The sequence below is a fragment of the Rhinolophus sinicus genome, linkage group LG06, assembly GCF_036562045.2.
Source record: "Rhinolophus sinicus isolate RSC01 linkage group LG06, ASM3656204v1, whole genome shotgun sequence".
In the NCBI taxonomy this organism is placed as follows: domain Eukaryota; kingdom Metazoa; phylum Chordata; class Mammalia; order Chiroptera; family Rhinolophidae; genus Rhinolophus; species Rhinolophus sinicus.
The window spans coordinates 153,456,776-153,473,358 of record NC_133756.1 but is presented as its reverse complement, the minus strand read 5'-3'; the positions used below and the strand labels follow the sequence as shown (position 1 = coordinate 153,473,358).

The 16,583-nt window shown below is 43.9% G+C and overlaps 1 protein-coding gene and 1 non-coding gene across 13 annotated transcripts in view; both read right to left on the bottom strand.

Annotated features, from left to right (window-relative positions):
- The window catches only part of ATG13 (autophagy related 13), a 39,147-nt gene that overhangs the window by 5,316 nt on the left and 17,248 nt on the right, over positions 1-16,583 (bottom strand). For 5 of the 12 annotated variants that reach the window (XM_019743605.2, XM_019743610.2, XM_019743604.2 and 2 more), the window contains 13 exons: positions 15,591-15,672; positions 14,543-14,623; positions 13,987-14,106; positions 11,640-11,686; positions 10,507-10,647; positions 9,765-9,805; positions 8,921-9,017; positions 8,491-8,589; positions 7,643-7,736; positions 3,984-4,082; positions 3,119-3,229; positions 2,576-2,712; positions 471-585 (listed from right to left, as the gene is read on the bottom strand). In XM_019743605.2, the coding sequence (XP_019599164.1) occupies positions 471-585; positions 2,576-2,712; positions 3,119-3,229; positions 3,984-4,082; positions 7,643-7,736; positions 8,491-8,589; positions 8,921-9,017; positions 9,765-9,805; positions 10,507-10,647; positions 11,640-11,686; positions 13,987-14,106; positions 14,543-14,623; positions 15,591-15,659 (1,251 nt within the window). In that variant the 5' untranslated portion in view covers positions 15,660-15,672. The remainder of the gene's footprint in view (positions 1-470; positions 586-2,575; positions 2,713-3,118; positions 3,230-3,983; positions 4,083-7,642; positions 7,737-8,490; positions 8,590-8,920; positions 9,018-9,764; positions 9,806-10,506; positions 10,648-11,639; positions 11,687-13,986; positions 14,107-14,542; positions 14,624-15,590; positions 15,673-16,583) is intronic. The other 7 variants (XM_019743617.2, XM_019743616.2, XM_019743618.2 and 4 more) reach the window with 3 other exon arrangements.
- LOC141572600 (small nucleolar RNA U13) lies at positions 11,834-11,935 on the bottom strand. Its single transcript, XR_012497921.1, has one exon. It is a non-coding gene; the product is annotated as a small nucleolar RNA U13 (small nucleolar RNA).

The following is a 16,583-nucleotide window of genomic DNA, read 5'->3' as shown; positions in this document are numbered from 1 at the left end:
CGCCCTCAGGTTCCTGTACTGCTGAGACCCTCCCAACCCCCACACGTCCCATCACATGCCCACAGAATAAACGTGGGTTAGAGCTCCCCAAGACCCCAGGAAGTCAGCATGGGAAGCCTGACCCACAGTAATTCAGTGATTACAGTTTTCACTGGCAGAGCTGAGGAGGAACTTCCAATTTCAAGCTCAGCTGGGGCAGTGACACGTCAGTGCCCTGTGCTGGGACTAATGGTGTCTAGTCTCCCTCTTCTATGGGACGCTTACAAGATCACAGAACAATAGTTTTTAATTTTTTTCTGGAGGGGTGTCACATGTTGTTAACTCTCTTCACAAAAATTCTACACACACACACACACACCACTTGCATGCAATTGAAGTGACTGTACAGCTCTCCAGTTAAGAGACCTGCCCGTAAGGCCTCACTCTAAGGGCTCAGACATGCTCACAGGTGGCAGTGGCAGAAAAATCACCTGGTTGATGGGTTTGTTGACAAAAGCCCCCACTTTTCGGGCAAAGATGGTGTCCAGGACGTCATGGGGAGAGGCCCGTCCATCACTGCTGTTTGACACAGTCTCGGTACCCTCGCTGGAGAAGAAAGGTCATGTCAGTACTCATTCTCAAGTCACAGCAGAGCCTATTTAGTCCCCCATGAACCCACTACCTGTGGGGCTGCAGCCTGGCGCAGGAGTTGCCGCCACCTGCTCACCCACGTGGGAGATGGCAAGATGGTGGTCTGGCTACTGCCACTGTCACCCTCCCCTTTTCAGTTGAAAGCGGAGGGCTACATTTCCTAGAACAACTAAAAATTATTCGTATGTGAATGAAATTTAGTGTTACAGTTGTGGAAGGCTTACATAAAGTTGAATGGGAACCACCAATGATAAGCACAAGTTACTGTGCGCACAGCCAGCGTACATGTGGGCAAGCAGCTCTCTTAACTGTAATTTCAATAGTGATCTGTTACAGAGCCAGACTGGTCTATTACAGACCAGATTTCAGCTGGTCTCCATCTGACGTTTGTTTTGTTGTTATCTAAAAATACTAGTAAGACTGAATGGTTTACAATACAATGTTAAATTCAAGCCTTACCTCACAAGGGACACTGCCATTACTCCAAGACAGGAGTCCCAAGTTTGACTCTCTAGCCGGAGCTTTTCCGTGACAGATCACCTGGGATGAGGCCCTCTGTGCTCTGTACCATGTCCCCTCCCCTGTCCTCACCACCAACCATCCCTCGGTATAGCAACGTCTAGTAACCACACGTTCAGTGTGGCTGCCCCCATGCCTCCCCCTCGCTAGCCAGCCCTCCATCCTGACGCTGAGTCCTGGACGACAGCAGGGGCTCCACGCGGCAGAAACACGGGCCCATAGTGTGGCTGCCAGACCAGCAGTCACAGCCCTGAAGTAGCAGGGGACAGGAAAGTTCCTCTAGCCAAAAGTGGGAGCGCAACGTGGGGAGAACTGTGCACTCCAAGTGCCTATGGGACAGAAGCCAGCGGGGGCCGGCACCGAGGGACGGCCTGGGCTGAAGCATCCCCTCCACTGGGTCCTCTGTCTTGAGCTACTCCGACATGCTGCAGGGTTGGGGCTCAGAAAACCAGCATGTAAAATGACTTAATAGGCTCTTCCTTTAAGTATCTAACGGGGGAGGAGTGAGAGGACGGAAGTTTGGGCGGTCAGGAATGAAAGTCATTACTTTTCCTGATGGATAGCGCAAAAAGAGCTTCCCAAATAATTTCCCTCCCACCGCTCCACTGTGGGAATGAAAAAAAAGAAATACCAGGAATTCCTTCATTTAGGATGTGACAGGGCAACCAATATCATCTCAGGGGCCTTCCAGGCAGGGGAGGACAAGAGAGCCTCGCTTCCCGAGGGAGAACTCCGTGTCACGGAAAGAGTGGCATGGGCTTGCAGCCCACGGAGCCGGCGTGTGCCTGGCCATCCTGCGAGCTAACTGCTCTGAGGCACATTGCTTCACCCTTCTGAGAGCCTCTCGTCTTTTAACAGGAGGTAACAGTGGTGATTTTTGCAGGGTGGGATTATGAGAACTTTCATTTTCTACCTAATCAGTGTCTTTATAATTTGAATTTCACGGAATATATCACTTCTGTAACCAAAAAAGACAAAGATTTTAAACAGGTTTTAATGAGGGAGAAGAGGCGTTCCACAAGGATCTCCATGAGGCACTCGAGCAGAACACGCGACTCCATCCTAACTGGCACCACAGACACACCGTGGCCCCAGACTTCAGGGCTATGGTAAATGGAAGCCCGACTTCGAGGGAATAAATCTTGTGTAAGAGAAAAACATCTGAGAAACCCCTTCACTGAATGGAGAGCCGAGCCCCTGCTACTTGCTGTTCGCAAAGTTAGGGCCAGCTGCCTTATAGACCAGCTGCAATATAAGATTCTATCGGGAACTTAAAGGTTTCCACATTTGGGGAGCAGATGCCTCGCCTGAGCAAGTGCTGAAAGTTACTCTTTACTAAGACCAAATGAGCACACGTGTCAGGGATGTCAGGGACGACAGGCCCCTGGCTGGCCTGTGCAGGGGCAGAGCCAAGACGTGAACTCACCTGCTGGAAGGTGTGGCAGCACAGTGGGCCCCGTCAGAAGGGGTGTAGGTTGCCAATCTCTCCTGATCAGCCTGGGCGCCGTGGGCAGGCTGGTTGGGAGCAAGGGGTACCCCGCCTTCCTTCCCAGGAACCATTAGCTTTGGGGAAAAGTGGAAAAATACAGTAGCAGTGTCAGGCAGGAGGGGACACTCACGACCTAGCATGATGGCATCTGCTTTCCAGCTTTTCCATCACCAATGCTGCCACCCAGTGGGCAGGGAACCCTGGCTCTTTCTCGTCTCTGGGACTCAGCTCCTAGACATGCATGGCAATGACTACAGAGGGAAAGGAAAGAGGGAGAAGACACTTGGGAAGCTCTTCTTTCCTTTCTCGAGTCTAAGAGGCTCCTTCCTCTCAGAGTCACCTTAGGCCTCCAAAGTGAGAGAGGAGCTTTGCTTTGGAACACTTAGCATAAAACTGGTGTCTGCAAAGGCCCCTCAACTGCCTCAGGGAATGGGGCGGGGAAGCACAGGAAGCCCCAGGGTCCTCCGTCTTTAAAGATACCTGGTGAGTGTGTGTGGTGTTTAAGCCAGCAGCAAACACCGCTGGATAAGCCAGGTCAGCTGATCCAACGCCCAGGGCAGCAGGCTGATAGGAAAGGCGAGAGCTTGAGAGCTAAGCAAGAGAAAAACAAAGAGGAGCGGAGGACAGGAGGAGGACAAAACAGGTAAAACCCTAGAGCACACTAACGACCAAGCTCAGCAGACAGGTAAGGAATGGACCCCAGCCCACATCCCCCCGGTACAGGGGCCTGATGGAAGGGTTAAAGGCAGACCAGGCCATCACTTTATAGATGAAAAAACATACTTGGCTGCAGCGGGATTGAGGTTCCCAGCTCTGCAGCCGTCCAAAGGCTTCAAATGAATCCCTTGTTCCCCTTTTCAAAGGGGCTCAGCTAACTGTTTCGGCTTCCAGCCCAGCACATCTGTGGAGCACAGGCCTGGGCAGAACCTGGAGCCAAATCATCAGTTTTTCCCAGGTCATTCTATTTGCTCCTTTGTCCCTGACGTCCCTTTGAAACAGAAAGCGTCTTCTCTAATCACACCCTCCATCACCACTGAGTATGGGAGGGTTCCTACTTATGTTGAGAAAAAAAGAATACCACTCTTGGATTGTTTATTTGGAAATAAGATATAAATAACTCCAAGTATTTTTCACATCAATGGTAGGAGGAGGGGCAAATCAAGTCCTATTTTGGGCTGCTTTGCTATGGCTATGTCCTGTTAAAAATCAATCATCAAGCCTCAACACAACCACAGAACACTTGGGGACATTTAAATAGCTATACCCTGTCCTTTACTTTATTGACAATTTTTAAACAAAAAAAAATGCCATCTGATTTATCCCCTTCTTCCCAGTATGGACTCACTTGATGGGAAAAGGCCAGTCCTGCCATGGGGACCCTCAGGGTATCCGTCACCACAGGAGTAGGGGTCTGAAAATGTGCCTTTGTGACAGTAAACACACACTGTGCACAGATACAAACAGAGACAGGAGAAACAAGAAAAAAGAAAAGGGACTTGAGAAAGAAGTGAAAAAAACTCCGAAGGGGCAGTAGCAATAGAGGCTGAAATGCACAATGGAAGTCAGGCATGAAGCAGGGAGAAAGCTGCAGGGCTGCTTTCCCAAAAGGACAACTTGGCAGGGTCTGAAGAGATGTTTATCCCAGGGTGCTCCATCACCTGCGTGTGTCCCTGAGGAGCAGGTGGGGAACAAAGCTGAGTCGAGCTGGGATGACTTGGCAAAACAGGGAAACCTGAACCCAGATTAGTCTGTCTTTAGTCAAGAGGATGGGAGGACATTAGAGAAAGGCTTCCAACAGGAATGGCCCGAGAGCAGGCTCAGGATGAATGGGGACGCTGAGATTAAAATGTTAGAGTGGGGGCCGGCCTGGCCCGGTGGCTCATGTGGTTGGAGTGCCACACTCCTAATGCCAAGGTTGCCGGTTCATTTCCCACATGGGCCAGTGAGCTGTGCCCTCTATAGCTAAGATTGTGAACAATGGCTGTCCCTGGAGCTGGGCTGCTGTGTGCTGTCATGGGCTATTGTGTGCTATCGTGTGCTGCCAGGAGTGGCCGTCGGCAGCCATCGTGAGCAGCGGGCAACAGGCGAGAGCTGCCGTGATTGGCCGACCGACTGCCTCAGCTGGGGGGAGTGCAAGGCTCATAATACCAGCGTAGGCCAGGGAGCTGTGTCCTACACAACTAGACTGAGAAACGACAACGGCTTGAACCGGTGGGGGGGTAAGCGGAAGAAGGGGGAAAAAAGAGAAGTTAGGTGAAGGCCTTTTCCTGGGGACCCAGAATATTCAGGAACAGGTTTAGACAGTTGACATTTATTGGCTGGAACGTTGAAATACTCAGGTACCTAGAGGCACACTTTATCATCCCAGGGAAGATGAGTGGGGGTGTACGCAGGCATAGGGCTGAGTGTGCGCATGCGTGCATGCATTTGTGTGTGTTCTTACAGTCTCCGATGGTGCAGGAGAACTTGATGGAGTAAAAACTGGGGCACTTTCAAAACTCCTATGACTTCAAAGCTAATTACGGGCATGATGATTATTTTGGGTCTTGCTGTTCCATCTTTAGTAAGTCTCACCAATTAGCTGATTAATGCTTGGAACTGGAGGTCGGCCCTTAAGTCACAGTACCAGGTTCAGGGTCACAACTATTTCTTGACTCAACTCTGTGCCCAAATGACCCAATGATCCTTATTGTGTTGGCAAAACAAACATCACATTAACGTATATTTACTGGAATCTAGCAAAAGCTCCAATAGAAGTTGTTGAACAATTATGCAATTCCCTAGGTTAAACCAAAGAAACTATTTCAGGTGTTACAGGAATGAGATGACCTGATGACAAATGATTTTCTCTCTCTGTTCAAAATGAGTATTTCTGCACCAGACGGTAGCAGCTTTGAATAGAGGTGCTCAGGGACAGGGGCAGGGCTCACCCACAGGGTGTTTGATAGGATCTTGGTGTGATCTACTTTGAAACTGTGACAAGACACAGCAGGCAATTGATACCATGAAAAAGATAGGCTCTTCTTACACAGGCTGACAAACTTATGCGAACATCAGGTTCAGAAACAACTTAGCTTCCCTTCACTTTTGGAGTTGGGTCAAATTTCCACTGTATCAGCGAAAGAGACAAATAGATTTGTTAAGTCCCAGCTTCACCATCCCTTATATCTCCCAAGTCACATCCTTATTGTTCATGACTTATTACTTGTAAAACAAAATAAAACCGTTTAATGAACATTAAACTTCACATATTCACATTTTGATCATTTAAAAATTAATTTACTCTCACTCATGTGCTCCTACTATTAAGAAGGTGGACTTTCCCCCCAATTTTTGGTCAGTACTGCTCTGTCAGTAAGTGTACCAGAAGCTACCCTCCCGGAGCAGTGGCAATACTCATGCCTATGTATATTAGTGGGGGGAGGGGAACAATCCCCACACCCCCAAAGCAAACCGTCTAGGTGACTTTACAACAAAAATCTCTTTAACTAAATTCGGACAATAGAAATAAAGTATCCGTGGATTTTGTAATGTCCTCCATACACATTAAGTTAGCTTTTGAGCTAAATTCTTGTGCTCCTGAAACACATTAGCACCATAATTTTAATCCAGTATCTCCTAACAACCTAGGATGGAATAAATTTAAATGTTTTCTTAATTTAAAAAACATAGAAGATAAAAACCGGTGGATAGCAAATTTATTTGCTGGGTCCCAAAATAAGACGGTGAAAGGGGATAATCTGGGGCTAGTTTAAAGGAAAGCAGAACTGAGCTGGCCTAGAAGAAACCATCTCACGTGAAAGTCAAAGAGGAGGTTCTAGTGGAGATGACGGGCAGGGACAGCAGCAGTCTGCAGGCAACGAGGCAGAAGGTGAATGATTCAGGGTGGAAGGGGAGAAATGCGCCCCGATATCCAGTCAGCTGGCAGAAATGATTCCCCAGCCGAAGCAGTCTCAGTACCACATACATTATACAAGGCCACAGACAGTTCCTCGTGGGAAGCTGAGAACATACTTGGAGCCTATGTTTTAATGAAAATCAGTCTGACACTGAAGATGGACTCAAGTGGAAAAATTAATGGCTAAAAATGTCCACATAGGGCTGGCCTGGTGGCTCAGGTGGTTGGAGCGCCGCCAGTTTGATTCCCACATGGGCCAGTGAGCTGCGTCCACTACAGTTAGGATTGTGAACAACAGCTTTCTCTGGAGCTGGGCTGCCCTGAGAAGCCGGAGGTCGGCGTGAGCTGCTGTGTGCTGCAGTGGGCTGCTGTGAGCTACCATGTGCTGCCATAAGCGGCCGGAGGCCAGCACGAGTGGCTGGCAACCGGTGAGAGACGCCGTGAGCAGCCAACCGATGACCGGCAACCGAGTGCTTGGGGGCGGGGGGGCAAGGCTCATAACACCAGCATGGGCAAGGGAGCTGTAGGAGCTCCCTCAGTCAACTAGACTGAGAAACAATGGCTTGAACCGGAGTGGGGGAGCCGGGAGTGGGGGAAGGCAGAAGAAGGGGAGGGGAAAAAAAATGTCCAGATAGAGAATGCAGATAGGCAGAAATCAGCGTCAACTGTTAAGAAAAACTGCACTGCTGGTTTCTTACTGGCATTTTATGCTAAATAATTATTGGCTACTTTTGCACTTCTTTCTTTATTAGGAACCATATTTACCACTTTGAACAAGAAGTAGCTACCAAATTAACAAGTGTAGGTCGGAGTAGCTCTCTGGTATGAGAACGCACATGCAATTCTGTGACTGATTTTCTAGGGAATTTTAAGATGTCCCACGAAGGCAAAGGTTACGTGTAATCTTGTGGGTTAAGAATGTTTACCAATTAGAAACATTGCAATATTACCTGCTGGATAAGAAGGCTCTCCCTCAGCCCTCAAAAGAACCCCCCACAGAACAATCACCATCACTACCAAAAGAAACCATAAATTTTGACACTACTTCATAAGGCCCATATATGTACCAAATAACTACCACCACCCCAGAACCCGTTTCCCCCTACCTGGGATGGCGGGGAGGTGGAAAAAGAGGTGGTACACACTTCTTGAGAATCTTCCACAGAAGGATATGTTACTCCAGTGTCCTCACCAGTGGTTCTATAGTAAGAAGAAAAGAAATCATGAATTTTTATGGTGATGGCAGTCAATTCTAGAAAGGAACAAAGGGAGGTTAGATAAGGATGCAAGTTGTGACAACTGTTTCAGGCAGAGAGCTATGTTGCGTCCTTCTTAATTTCAAACATTTACAGAGAACAGCATCTAGAGTTTGACAATGGTTGCTTTTTTTAAACCCAAACATCTTACCTGATATATCATTTGAGTATTTTCTTAAGCCTGGTCAGTGTTACGTCCAAAGAATTGTCAGCCACAGAGCGCAGTGAAACAAAAGTCTAGACTCCAAAGACAAACCTATCCAACTCCACAAGTCCTTCCTGATACACATCTACCCCTAGCTCTAGAGACTACTGCTTTCTGGGACCAAGGCTTAGAGATGTTTGATTCTGATTTATAAATGAATTGTGCCAATGGTAATCTGAAAACCATTTAATTTACAAAGCACATTCCATAAATTACTGCCACTCTTGTAGACTCTAAGGAAAATCAAACCAAAAGTCAAATCTGTACCGTCAAGGTACAACATGTCCAAGAATTTTCTGAGACAGTCTGTGAACCCCAGTGCCAGCCAGTGTGCCTGAGAGGCAGCAGCAAGAAGGGAAGCTAGCCACTGTATGTCTCTCCCTGTGGGGTCTCCATCACTGCCTCCTGCCCACCGGTGAGGGCTGATAAAGGTGTACAAGATGGACTCTTCTGCTCAGCTGCAGTTTGGGAAAGTGCCTTTCATATTCCTCACCTGTAATTACAAGGGTGCATGGGCGAGGAGCTGGGATAGGGACGGTCCACGAAGTGATCAATGATAATCCCCATGATAGGTGGGGTCCTCTCAAATTGCCTGTAATGCAATAAGCAGATTGCAATATTTGTTAGAGCGCCTTGCCAGCCCCCCGCGATCCTCGGAGGGCCTCTCACCTAATATCCAGTAGCTGGAACCACCAGAGCCTTAACTATTGCATCCCGAACTATAAACCACCATCTCTGCATTGTTGGCTGTGGGACACTCAGTTTCTCCATCTGGAAACTGGGCTCTCTCTTGATTTTCTACTTCAGAAGGGGACTGATTTCAGCAATGGCAAAGCTGAACTGTAAGCTTAGCCATGGAATTTGGGCCGAAAACCTTACTATCTCTGAAAGGGTCCTTTTGGATTCTAGTGCCCCGTCCTCACCTGGCGGACATGAAAGCCAAGTTGATCCTGTAGGCACAAGAGAGAGTGACGGTGCCCACAGGGGTGCCCACGGTCCCGACGCGGACGGTCTGGAAACCTAGAGGAGATACACAGCTAGCTCTCTGTCCAGAAAACAGCAACACTGTCCCCAGTCTGCTTTCCGTGACTCACTCAGCCTATATAACCCTGGCATTACCCATTTAGCACCTGGAGTGTAGCGGTCTCAATTTCGTGCGTGCACACATGCTATGTTTCTTTCAATTAATTCTATGCTGACCTAGTATTACCAGGGGAAACAGCATTCTATTTCCAGACAAAACTACCTTCAAAGAGGTAAAACAATTGTTAATCCTAAAGCTTAAGCAAGTCCTAACCAACCCTGCCCAGATGTGTCACGTGCCCAGGGAGACAGCACAGGGGCACTGGGAATTTGTCACACAAACACCTCAAATTTAGAAGTAACCGCATCTCACTCAAGCTCCCACCCAGAACCAAGAATGGGAAAGGGCCAGGGCCCTGCAGGTGATACTTCCAACCAAGCATCCTGGTTTTCTTTCCAATTTTTCAAAACTGATGCTCATCAGAAACATTGAATATTTCCTAATTTCGTGGAAAATTAGGAAACAGTCAATTGCATAGAAAGAATGCTGAATGATTGGAATTTGGGGAAAATTATTCAGTCATTCCCTGGCATCTCTTTGGACTACCTATCTGTCTGTTCCGTACTCGTATCAAGCACATTAAAATCACAAGTTGCATATTATATTACAGGTGGCACCCAAGCCCATCTCTGAAGCCAGGAGCACTCTTAACATTCCAAACAGTTTTCAGCCTTGGTACATACCTTCTCCTAAGCCATTCAGCTGAACTTCCCCAAAATATATCCTGTAGGGAAGAAAGAAAACGAAATGTTGCCTGACTTTATTCTAAGGGCCTCTGTAGCCAAAACACCTAGAAACAAAATAAACAAAACAGAGCCTTCTTTTCTTATCTGCATGAACACCTCTCCCAACAGGGGCAATAATGATACTACTTCGATTAAGCTGCAGGCAAGGGAGTATTTATGGAGATGACTGGTTAAAAAATGAGGAAAATAAGTGGAAACTGCTATTTAAGGTTCTTCTTCCCACTCCTGCAATGTGTTTTTAAAGTATACCTACCAGGAAATAAAGAATATATGAATAAAATTGGCAAATAGATCTGGGACTACGATTAAAATGTACTAGTTTTCTTTTAATTGAAGTATTATTTAGATACAGTATTAGTTTCAGGTGTACAACATAATGATTCGATATATATGTATATATATAGAGTGAAGTGGTCTGCTGGCCAGCGTGCTGACTCCTGCCACAAACACGGGAACGACGTTAATGAAGTACTGCCAAAGAGATTTTGCTTGATACCCTCTAATCTCACTGAAAGCTCACTATAATATGAATGTTGGTACAGTACTTAAAATAACCTAATCATGCTACACTGTCCAAAAATTTACTCCAGGATACATGAAGAACACCCGAATGCCAGTTAGACAATATGCAAAGTGACGAGGCTGACGCATGCAGCAAGCGAGCAGCCATGCTGTTTACCTGTACAATATGACATATTCATGCCCTTGTTTTCTGGAGAGTCTGTAAGCTGGTGTCACCCTAGTTATAGCCAGGAGAGACTTCAGCAGCAGCGACAGCCTGTTGTACACCGTGTAGGAAACTTTGATTTCTTTATCACACCTGCGGAGCACACAGACACAATCAGTTCTCCTATTCAACTAATGCGAAACAAAGAACAGAAATGCAGAGGATATAGAGCTATTAGTTATTTTCCATCTAGTGACTAAGATTAATTTGTTAGCATTATTCATAAATTCTGATACACAGGGAGATAAAGCACCAAAAGGCACCCAATATATTTTTTCTAGCTTTGAAGCAGTTATCTTTCTAAAGATCTTTCTAAAGATCTTTGAAGCAGTTATCTTACTAAAGTAACACACATAGAAACAGTAATTCAATGTTGCAATTATATTATTGAAGGTGCAAACATAATTTCAATGTATTATCTTATGAGCTGGCTATTTCTATACAAGAAATCTGGAGGAAAGTGTTTGGTACTAAAATTTTGGACTATAACCTGGCAATTGCTGACTACTTTTTAAAAAATGCCCACACTACATATACTTATTACTAAAATTTTTCTTTTGATGTGTTGCTATTTCCTTAATTTTCCTATATGTATACTCCTCTTGAAAACTGAAGCTTCACTCAGGAAGTAAGTTAATCTGCCTTGAAAGAAGAAAATGGAGGAGAGAAATAACATGCATTTCTAATCCATGACCAACACAGTGTGTGAAAAGGAATAGTGAGGGGAAATCTTATTGGATGTCTGCCACACAGAAAAGAGACAAAATAGAGTAGTCATGTTACAAGAGCTCCCAAAGGATTTAATCAGAGAACTATCTGTACTGTGGGAAAACAACAAACCCTTTTCAGCTTTCTGTCTGCTCCTTTCCCTGTGGTATCTGAGTCTCTCTGGACTGACACTCCCTCTGAAGGTCATCTCTGTGCCTGGGCTGGAAGCCAAGCATGAAGCAAATTGTAGCAAAGACCTCTTGGTTTTAAGTGGTCAGAACACTCTCCATGACTGAAACAAAGCCCCGCTTTTCACACGAAATCATCTGCTTTATCCTCAGCTACCACAACCAAGGATCCTAAGACAGAGTACTTACTTTTCATTCATTTCAAGACACCAAATTTCTAGCTCCATGGAATCTCCCTGTAGATGGTACAAATGAAAGATATTTCAGTTTTTTTTCCATCTTCTTTTTTCTTATTACAAAGTCATTAGAATGACTATACAGTCATTCTAATAAAATATATTAGAAAGTACAAATAAGCAAAAAGATAACAATTTTTTTTTTAACATCAGACGAGTAATGCGCCAATGTCGTAACAAGGTTTGAGGGAGGCACTAAAGATGCCAATTTATAACCCAATTATCCACTTTTTAAAATAAAAGTGAGATTATACTATATATACTATTTTTGTCACTTAGTTTTTTTAACTAATAAATACAACATGGAATTTTCCTTATAATTAAAAACTCTCCATTACTTTGAATGGTTGCATATTATTCTACCATATGGCCATCATTTCATCCAGTGTCTCTATACTTGGACATACAGGTTGTTTCTAAATTTTCACTACTACAAACATTGTCTTAACAGCCTTGAGACTAAAACTTTGCACATACCTTAAGGCAAACTTCCAGAATTAGAATTATTAGATCCAAAAGTATTCATGCTTCTAAGACTTTTGCTGTGGATATCCAAATTACTTTTCAGAAAGGCCTATACTTCCAATGATGGAGAGAGCCTTTCCCTCCAATTCTACAGGGGGTATTTTTAGGTGACAACCACAATTAAAGAATTCTTTAACAAGCTCCTTACTTAAAAATCTTTTTAGCTATCTGATGTCTTCAGCCAAACTATTTAGTCTTTCTCTGTGTTACTCTGAACAGACTGTCTACTGGGTGGGAAAGAAAAAGAAAAGACTAAAGCCAGAATCCCTCAACCCTGTAACACTTCAATGTGTCACTTAGTGAGAAGAACAGTCACATACTTTTGAACACAAGTAACCTTTTTATTAATCAGTTGGACAGGGCTATTCTTTTAGGTTTGGGAGTAAGCTGGGGTTAGTTTGTGGAATAGAGAACTTTCACTTGTTCTAAATCAAATTTGAGTATGTATCCTTAACATATAGCCTTCTCATTATACTATCATTTCTGAATGTTATTGTGAATTTTCCCCAAAAATCAGGGGATGACTGGATGGTGGGAAGTATCCCAGACAAGTTGGTATGGTTTCTCTAGGGCAATCAGAGCAGTTTATAGTCAGATTTCACAGATACGTGGGAGAAGAAAGAGTTCTTCTAGGGATTCCTTTTGGACTCCCTATAGCTCACTAAGGAAAATAATATATACTATAAACTGGTAATTCGATAAAGAAAAATAGGACGTGTTGTTTTATTTGATGCTGTGGTTTCCATTAAGTAGTGGCATCACTCATTCAAAAAAAATTCATTGAGAGCCTACTACGTGCCATCCCAGGCATTGTGTTAGGCACAGAGATGATTATTTACTTCCTGCCTCATTTCAAAAAGAATTTGAAGAACTACAAAGATAAATAAGATGTGGCATAGCTGCTGACCTCCAAAATAAAAGTGTAAAGTATGAACAGAAACATATAATGATGGCCTACTATATGTGATTGTTAGCCACTTTACAAATAAGGATTAGATGAGAAAATATTACAGCCCTGCAAGACGAGAAGTCTTGTGTTAGTCTGGTGGTGTTGCTGGGGGTGGGGTTAAGTAATTTGGCCAAAGTCACTCAGCTCGGACCTGAACTTGAGTCTGTGAAGCTCCAGAGTCCATCTGCCTTTCATTATACCGTGCAGCCTCACAGTCTTGTAGTGGAACTAGATTAATAAACATACAAGTAACAATACTTGCCTCAATCCTAATGTGGATAAGGTGAGCACGAAATTAATTAATTAATTAATCTATTTATTCATGTATTTTAAGCGTGTTTTTCCAGGACCCATCAACTCCAATTCAAGTAGTTGTTTCAATCTAGTTGTGGAGGGCGCAGCTCACAGTGGCCCATATGGGGATTGAACCGGCAACCTTGTTGTTAAGAGCACCTTGCTCTAACCAGCTGAGCTAACTGGCTGCCCCTCCCAAGTTTTTTTTACATCACAATACAGGAAGTTATACTCTAGAAACAAATATAAACAAAGTACGTCAAAAGCTAGAGAGAATAGTTACCTCTCCCTCTAGAAGGGGGAGATTTTTTAGAGCACGTGAGTCTTGAAGGGTGTTATATATAGGGATATATGCAGATGAGGGTGAAGAGCTTCTTCCAGGTGGTTGGAAGAATAAGTACAAAAACCATCACCTCCTTAGAGAATGATGAGAACTTCAGAGAGAGAAGGGGCAGAAACAGGGCTGAGTTGGAACCGGAGTGTAAAGAGCTTTGAGTGCCAAGTTGAGACACCATCCTGGCCATAATCTTACCTCAGAAGTCTTGAGTGAGATCTCCACACACATAGATCTCCCGACGGCAGGCAGCTGCCCTGCCAGCGCTTTCTTTGCTTCATGTGTAACCTCTGGGATGTCTTTGATTGCTAAGTTGAACTAGAAAACAAAAGGGACTTTGTGTTAAACATGCACATGGAACATTATGGGAACACAAAGTAGTCAGACTGTATGTTGGGTCATACAGGCATTGCTTTGACTAATTAAGGACATTCATTCACTTCTTCTTTCCCCATGAGAGATATTCTGCATCAAAGCACCAAAATGCAGGTTGAAAATGCTAATGACCGATTACAAAGATTAGGTAACGAGGTATTTTTGTTCTCTAAAGACTAAGCTTTTCACCTATCACAGCAGAAAGCCAAGAATCAAATAAACCTGGGACTAACATTCGATGAAGAACATACTTTCCAAGTGAATGGATAAAATGGAATTAGATATTTAATGTTATGATTTAGTAATACTATTGCTGCACTGTGATTCCTTGTGACAAACACCACAGTATATACCCCTTAGCAACGAATAGGAATTTTACCCAATCTGAACCGGTTGGGGATGAAGATGAACGAGTACAAATCTTCTCACCAAGTCGAGCCTGGACAATCACTTGAACAGTCTGAAAACAAACAAACAAAAAACAAATCAAAGATGAAAAGTCTCACATTTTCATCGAGTGGGATTTGGCTCCCACTCAGGATTAAAACCCTTCCAAAGGCAGGGTTAAAAAGATGCCAATGATCACAACTATACTTTAGGAACTTAAAACATTCAAGAAAAGATAGAGAAAAAAAAACACTACACAAAAAGAATACTGTAAATATTCCTGAGGATATAGTGTCGACCGATTAGAGGAATTACAGTTTTGGGGCTTGGAATCTGTAACGTTCTAACATGGCAGAAAGAAAGTTGCACATGGCGGCTCTGACTTTCATAAAGAAACAAGTCCAACCGTAGGCTTAAATATTCACTGTCATACACTTATGTAATCATAGTAGATTTAACCCAAGGGTTCCAGAATTATTCATCTTTTGGCCCATCTGGCAGAAGTCTTCCAACTAATTTTACAACCAGAATCTACTGCATGGATTGTTCTTACATGGCAAATGTTTGAGTAGGAGTGATAGAGGTAGAAATGACTTTTAGATGAGGAAAATATAACTTCTAAAGCATACAAAATTCCGTTTTAATCCCTCTTCACCCAGAATGGAACAATAAATGAAAGTCAGACATTTCCGAGTTAGTTGATGCTTAGGGAAAGATGCCTGAAATGCTGTCCGTTCCAGTCCACGGTCTTTGTTCCCACCCCAAGGGAACAGACTGTGCCAATAACCTGGCGTGATAGTTTGACATTTCTGCAAACAGCCTTGCAAAAAAAATTTTTTGAACAAGTAGCTGTGGAAAATTGGAAGCTGCTTTTTAGTTACACCCCCAGTACCACCCCCAAACTTCACAGTTTGGTTTACAACAGACAGAAGTATTCCTTAAAATGGGCAAGCTACAAGCTGTTATGCTATATTTCCAAAAAGGGAGAAGCACAGAAGTTATTTCTAACAGTTCTGGGCTCAAGAGAATGAATATATTACCTTGAGGGCAAAAAATTTAATGAACTTGTCCAGGTCCTTTCTGTCCTGGGAATTCAGATCAGTTTCCATTGCCTATAGGAATCTGAAACAGAAAAAAAAGAAAGAAAGAAAGAAAAAAGCTGTAAAATGTGACTAATATCTTTTCAAAGGGATTGCTAGATCAAAGCATACAGAGAAGGTATTGTCTGCTAGCTGTATGAATCGTCATGTAGGAGGGGGAAACCCTCCCCACCTAAAGATACCAAAATGAAAAATATTAGTAAAAAATATTACGGCACTACCTTTTGAGAAAAATAAATTCTACACTAAGAGCTAAATTTAGGGATCTAAAAAATGGATAAGGATAAGCCATTTTATCTGAATCTGAAATTTTGAGCTTTAAATATAACTTATTTATTTTAAAAAGTTGTATTACAGACACAGCATATTGAGAACTAAGTTTTAATAAGCCAAAAACTTTGTTAAAACATAAAATGAGTTAATTTACATTCCTTCGAAAGGCCACTAAATCAGTGTAACTTGGGGGGGGTATGGACCCCTTTTAAGACTCTAATGGCAAGACAAGCCCCTTTTTCCGAAAAATGTACATATATAGAAACGTTTGGGTCTAATTTCGGGGGTTCATGGATTTCCACAAGCACATCATAACCCCCTCAGGGGGTTGAAATGGGCTGGTATGAAGAAAACAGCATTTATCTAGAGAGGAGCATAAACAACACAGAGCCAAATAAGTCTGGAACTATTAAGCATTCCTGTTTTCCAAAGGACTGTGTGTGGATGGGGGAGGATATGGCCGGCTGCGGCCAGACCACGCGAGTCTTGAGTGCAATGCTAGCGCTGACCCGCTTCTGGTCCGCCAGAAATGGCAGCCCCGGCAGGGCTTTGGAGGAGAGGAAGTAACACGGAGTGCTAGTGTCATGAATGGTGCTTGAGAAACACAGCTTTGCTGGCACGCTGCAGAACAGTTTTGAGTATGAAAAGCAGAGAAACCAA